Below are 6,900 nucleotides of genomic sequence, written 5' to 3' on the forward strand. Positions count from 1 at the left end.
AAATAATATAGTCAGGCAGGTCAACTAGGCAAGTCCAGCAATAACTGAAAATTTTGTCAGTGGCAATGGTGTGAGCAGATGGGAAAAGGTAGTTGCTATGCTTCATCCAAAGAAGGGTGCAGGGATGAGGTGGGGACCCGCTCCCTCCCCTTCCCTCTTGTTAGGCCTGGTTGTCTTTCTAGAGCGCTTCTGAGCTGGTAGGAACTTCAGTACATACTGCAATATGCCCCAAACGCCTTCTTTCCCAGGCCAGTTTAGTACCAAGTTTTCCCATGGCAGGGACCTGGGATCCTGTTCTTCGGCTTTCCTCATGAACAGATGATATGAGGTCTACCAGTCTTCAGAAAGGGCTATCAACGCTTTTGAAATTAGCCAAAATGTCAACAAACTTAGAAAAAAAATTATATTTGACAGTTATCTAAGTAACCTGATTTTTCCCATTTCACATGAGTATAATAAAATAGTAAACCCAATTGGAGATGTGATTTTGATGAAATAAACACGAATCTTTCCATCTCCTTTTTAGGCTCTCATCTTCTCTCATCATGACTCTCACACTCATCTTTTTAGCTTCCTCTAGTCTCTTCACGTTTCAGTCCATTTCAGGGCTGCTTCCAAAATGATCTAATTTTTGACTTCATTATGCCACTTTTAAAAGCTGCCCTATAGCTTCCAGTGCTCCAGGATGAAGCTGCTGTTAACCTGAAGCGTGGTGTGTAAGTCTGTGCTCAGTTACTTCTCCAGCCTTACAACAGTTTCCCTTTGATACCTGTTTGTTGCCTTTGCAGAATTTCAGTCTGGTGAACCTGAACTCTCTAGTGAGACTTCTCTGACCTTAGTTATGCTCATCTGCATATTATTATACCAGTGACTGGATACTCTCATGAGCCTGAGTGTTCCTGAAGGGGGGGTTATCTTTGTATCATCACTTCTTAGCCGATTTCCTGGTACTGTGTGTGGAGTAAACAAGCAAACAAAAATAGTAGCTGAGTTAGTTCCCATTTGGGAAGAGCCGTCTTAAATCAAAACCACGAATAGGTCTGCTTGCCTCCCAAATGATTACCTGTGTGTTTGAGGCCACATTTGACTAATCACATATTCCTACGGATTGGCAACATGAAGATGAATGTGCACAAGGATACCAGAGCCAAACAAATATATGGAATTTCTTTTAAAGTTAGACTAAATAAATTCAGTTTTCTATAGATGAACACACAAATCCCCACAAATCACTTTCATATAAATATGTTTTATTGCAGAGAAGTTATAATTATTTACATGCTGCAACACGTCACAACATAAATTTACCAAATATTTCATGGTGGGATGCTGTAGGTTTCAGATAATAGTTTTAAGAGAACCACAGATTAAGTGAAGAGACTTACAGCTTTATTGACTCTACGACTCTCAGTTGCTAAATGCTAGAAGTCAAAAGGCAGTGTTTTTTCAGTCCTACCTGTCATAACTTGCATGCAGAAACCTAGGAAGCAAATACAAGAGAACTGTCGAATTTCAAATCCATATTGCCACCAAAGTTTACAATGGGTTGAGTTATACTTCATGTCGTAAAGCATTTAATTCTTGCATAAAATATACAATTCTATTAAGATTGGTATAAATCTACTTATTTATAAACCCTGGCTTAAAAACAAGGACAGGATGCAGCCTGCACATGCATTGAGAAGGACAACCTAGCAAATGTTTGCGACCTTAAAAGTGTTTATTCACTTTCTATGGTTATCAGTCTGGAACAATAACCTCCTGACTTGTAAATTTCAACTTCTCTTGTGATAATGGCAATGAAACTCTCAGAAAGACTCTAGGCACTCTCACTGATTTATGCTGGTGGAGAATAATCTATGAACTATAGAATGTCGCTAAGGTATAATTTGGCAAGTCTTTTTAAGTCACATCTCTAGCAGGATCAATCCTGAAGTGCAATAGAAAGTCACTGATGCTTGACCGCATATTTCTCAATAAATGAATCAAGTGCTAACAAATTTCAGACATAAATGAAACAAGTATGTGGGTCTAGGAACTTCCAACCCAATTCACAAGGATTCCTTAAAGGAGGTCACCAAGCATATAGGCCTTCATTGAAAAGGAAGAGATAAAAGAAATAAATGGTGTAAAGACACAAAAATAGAATTTCTATATCTTCTCAAACTGACCCCACCAACCTGAGTAATGCATAAAGCCAGCAAATGGGTGAGGAAGATTTGTGCGCAGCTTTGCAAAATAGTGAAGTGCTTGCTTACTCCTGAATAGAAAAATCACTGAGAAAAATTTGACGATGAATATGGAGAATTCTGTTTTTACCTTCCACTGAAAATAATACTAAGAACAGCCCTATATCCACCCTCTGATTCTGTTTCTCCATCTTTTATCACCCTAGCATGTCCTCCTTGCTGCTTGTGACATAAACAAATAGTTATTTGTGCTGGAGTGTCCTGGCCAAATAAGCAGTTGATACTTCAGTGTTTACAGGGAGAAAAAGGGAAGTCTCAGTTCTATTTCTGAGTGATTCTTCTTTAAATGAAATGAGACCGAGCTTTGGAATCTCACTGCATGATCATATTGGTAGGGCTAAGTCGGCAGCTTAGGATTCCCATGCCAAGAGATCAGTGTGGAATGCAATAAGCTTTATAAAATATGCTTTGGGGGCTGCTTTGCCTTGCAAATAGACCTTACATGTTACATTTTGAGCAAGTGGCTCACAATGGCAATTTGCAGGACTTAGACATTTTCCAGTGCTTGGGAGAATTAAGATTCCATACCACCTTATAGGCTTTGAATAAATAAGCTTACAAAACCTCTTTGGGATTTGAGCCCAGCAAGTTCTACCTCTAGCTGAAGCAATGAATAAGAATTTACGAGAATAAATAAAGGTATTTTAAAATACTGTATTTCCAGTGCACATAATAAAAATATATCCATACAATGATCTTGATGCTACCATAATTTTTCGCTTTAAAAAAATAATCCCTTGAAAGTGCTATCAGGAGCTACCTGTGTTTTTTTGAAAGGCAAACTTCCCGGGTCTGTAGTACTGCTATACTTCTCATGTCATCCCTAGAGTCTTCCCTTTCCAAAGGTAATAATAATGCACAGTATATTTTTCTCACTCTTAGCTTCTTCCTTAGGAAATGCTGCTAAGTATGAAATACTGAAAGAGTTAAAAGGGACAATTAATTGGAATGAAGGTGTTATCTATCTCTGACTTTGAATAAACAATGGATAAGTTGTCCTTAACTTATTGAGACATGTGACTAAGTAGGACCACTTGATCTCCAATATTAATAAAGCTTCTGAGTCCTAACAAGAAGTGCAAAACAAGTAACTCAACTTGTATAAAAAACCCTGATTAAGACAGTATAACAAACCATGATGTGAAATAATAGAGTCAAATTTACAGTCACAATATATAAACCACAGCCAAAACTGAAAGTTTTTATAGTAACAGTGATGGCTTCCGAAGCCAGAGAAAGCTTACTGTACTTCAAGAATCAACTGAAGTTGATAGATAGCCGGTATTCTGTAAGGTGCAATAACAATTGAGTAGCTGCAGATTGCATAAATGTGTTGTGTCACATAATACCAAAGTTATATGCAAAAATTATACAATCTGGAATGCTTGAATATGAGACACAACGATGTACTGAAACATACATTTATAAGAAAATGAAAGCAATCATTAATATAAAAGAGATTTTTGGGATGCATTAAATTAGCAGTGCTATCAAGGTTAAATAGGTAAAGTAAGTTCTTCTCGGTCAGCTACTTAGAATTTCAGTTATATACGTTTATACCTTTTCCTTCTTTGCAAATCTGGTACATCTTCTCTGCCTCCTGGTTTACCTGGCCTAGGATCTTCAAAGTCCCATGGGTACATATTGATCAGGGCAGACACTGTGGGCTATTTTCCTTAAACATGCTGAAATGGAAAGATTTTCCTAGTGTTACCAGGGGAAGGACTTTCTTGACCAAAGTCTGACTTCATTATGACGTTGTTGCTCTTGCCCCCCAGGTCCTCTTCTACCCATACTTCTGACTTCACCTAACCATCTGTCATGTTTTCCTCGATTGACAAATCCTTCTTGGGAATTTCTGAATCTTATATCTTCTGTCTTTATCCAATCCGGGGTTCCCTCCTTTTCCTCTTCTTCCTGGGGATGCTACACTTTAAAAGTATCCCAGACCTCTTCTTTCCGAGGCCCTGCTATCTTATTTGCACTTAGAGCAGAAGAAGCAGGTAAAGCTACACTTCTTCCAGCATTTGGTTGAGCTGGGGTCTCAAACTCCCAAGGGCACACCTCCGCTCGTGACATTAAAGGTTGCTGGAAGTTATTACTTGAGTTATAGGAGCCACGCACATTCTCCTCAGAAGATGTCTTTTTTTCCTGTTGTCCTATTTGGTTGAGATTTTCATTCTCTGTTTTTGATGCTACAGCTTTGGGGGGCAGTTCTTCACTCTGCCCAGCACACACATTGGCTGCATGAGGCTGAGCTCCGTTCTCTTTTGCCCTCTCTGGGAGAACTGGAGTCTTGGAAATCAAATGCTTCTCATCTTCCAAAATGGACTGGCCTTGGCTCCCCCAAAGGCATACTTCAGCCTTATCTGTGTGCTTCTGATTGGATTGCTGAAAAACTTCAGCTGCCTTAGGCTTGTGGTGAGATTTCTCCTTTAAGGAAAAAGTGGGGTTTTTCTCCATTTCAGAAGCCACAATAGATACATGCTTTTGAACTTTTGATTCTGAAGGCACAGGACCAGGGGTCAGGTCATAAACCTCCCAAGGACACACCTCCCCAATGTCAAAGTTGTCCTTCATCTGGGTGGCGCCTGGGTTCAGGTCAGAATTGGCAGTGGTGGGGTTGACCCTTTGTTGTTTCATAATCCCAGATTTCTGAGGCTTTCTTGGCTCCTCCGCAGGATTTGAGTTTTGGGGGGTAGGATCTTTAGTCTCTGTGTTATCAGAATTTGAGTGATTTCTGTTTGTCTCTTTATCTTTTGGCAGAGGTTTCTGGGATTTAGCACTTTCTTCCACGCCTGCTGTTTGGGTTTTCCCAGCTAATCCGAGAGTCTTCTCCTTGGCACTTGCTATGACACTGAGAGACTTCTGTAACATTGACGTTCGTGGGTGTCCAGGCTTCTTCTCTGAGCTGAGGTTGTGAGCGCTCGCTGACTTGCACACCAATGGCACCGACTCCGTGGACTCAGCCTCGCTGTCTTCTTTTAGTTTTTGTGTCAGTTTCTTACTCGACAGGGATTCCAGTGTGGAATTTTCTGTCACCTCCTCGTCTTGGCTTTCTGTGGGTAGGCTACTGGACTCTTCCGTTTGGTCTCTCACGTGGTCATAAGTGCTGTGGGATTTCTTGAGTGAGAAGACTCGGTTTTTCAGGTTCTCCTCCTTGGATTTCCCTGTGTTCCCTGAAGACTCCAGGGGGTTCTTCCTGATGAGGGCAGTGCCTTTGGCTGTGCCATGGTCGGTGCCCTCCTTGTCCTCTTTAGAGCACTGCCGGCTGACTGTCTCTGGGATCTCGGTAATGCGTCTCATGATGGAACGACCTAGGCCCTTCTTTGAGCACCGCTTTTTCTGGAGGTGAGGGTTGTTTGTGATCATCTTCTTTCTTTTATATATTTCCAGTTGGGCATAGAGTTTTTTCAGCTCATCCTGCCAGAACAAAAGCAAATTCAAAGAAGTGTAGAATTTAGTGTTTCGGCCACAGAAGATCACTACATGGTACTAGAATTCAGTAAACTTGGGCTCTTTAGGGCAACTGCTCTACAGCTTTCTCTGACATACGTACTTGTCGATTTTCTCCCCATTTGTACTTTCTGATTCTTTTGCATTTTGTTTCACATAAAGTGTGGACCTTAAGACATGAACTCATGTATTCTAACCTTGCTTCAAGGAGCAAGCACCTTCTGATTTGTACTTTTCTGATTTGTATTTTCTGATTTTGTGTTCTGCTTCACATAAAGTGTGGACTTTAAGACACGAATTCATGTATTCTAACCTTGCATCAAGGAGCAAGCACTTTGCACGTGCAAGTTGTGTGGACCAGACTGAGCCTGGACCAGAACAAAACACAGCATGTTGTTTATAGGTGAACCATATCCCTGAGTAGTATTGGAAGCATCATGTAGCCATTGATCAAGTTACATGTGATGTTAGATTAGGCTTAGAGGGTAAGTAACAGTCCTTTGACTGCTAAAAACATCTGCTTCCTTCAGATGCTGATATGTTGCCATAGATTATTTTAAATAATCCAGGCTCTCCTCTCTGCTCCATGGATCTATCCTACCTTTCCCTAAGCAAGATGTCATAAACATGTATTATGGAACATGTCTAATCAGTTTATCACTATGAATACCAATAAGTCAGTTAAAACTCCTTAGGTTGACCAGGCTACTTATAAAAGTTGAAATGGCCTGTGCATTCTAATTTATACTATGGTTCATATATTTCAGAACCGGATTAACTCTGCATTTGACATCTTCAGTTCATACCCAAACACATTCCCTTTCTGAGACATACACGCACAAACATGAATGCACATGCATGCACACAGACCCCCGCCACCAACCCACACATGCCTGTCTGTATAAATAAGGCTAATTTGAAATAGGAAGAAAGAGGACTGGCATTACCCGAATGTCCTCTGGATCCAAGCTGTGCTCACTCCAGGCTGAATTGATACTGCTGTTCAGGTAGGATCCAGATCGGCCCATGTCTAGCTCATCCTCATATGCTTCTGTAGCAATATCATCTCGTGGGTTATTGCTTGAATGTGAAAACTGAAACAGAAATTCAGTATGAGCTGTAGAACCTAGCTCACTGTAAGGCATTGCAGATATATATATAGATCTATATATATAGATCTATATATATATAGATC

At 40.4% G+C, this 6,900-nt stretch overlaps 1 protein-coding gene across 1 annotated transcript in view; it reads right to left on the reverse strand.

Annotated features, from left to right (window-relative positions):
• Positions 1–1,233: 1,233 nt before the first annotated feature.
• The window catches only part of GPR158 (G protein-coupled receptor 158), a 438,191-nt gene continuing 432,524 nt past the window's right edge, over positions 1,234–6,900 (reverse strand). Inside the window, exons 10-11 of the mRNA XM_011963821.1 lie at positions 6,653–6,799; positions 1,234–5,672 (exon numbers count right to left, since the gene is read on the reverse strand). Of these exons, the coding sequence (XP_011819211.1) occupies positions 4,176–5,672; positions 6,653–6,799 (1,644 nt within the window). The 3' untranslated portion in view covers positions 1,234–4,175. The remainder of the gene's footprint in view (positions 5,673–6,652; positions 6,800–6,900) is intronic.

The sequence above is a fragment of the Colobus angolensis genome, unplaced genomic scaffold (genome assembly GCF_000951035.1).
Source record: "Colobus angolensis palliatus isolate OR3802 unplaced genomic scaffold, Cang.pa_1.0 Scaffold63, whole genome shotgun sequence".
Lineage (NCBI taxonomy): Eukaryota > Metazoa > Chordata > Mammalia > Primates > Cercopithecidae > Colobus > Colobus angolensis.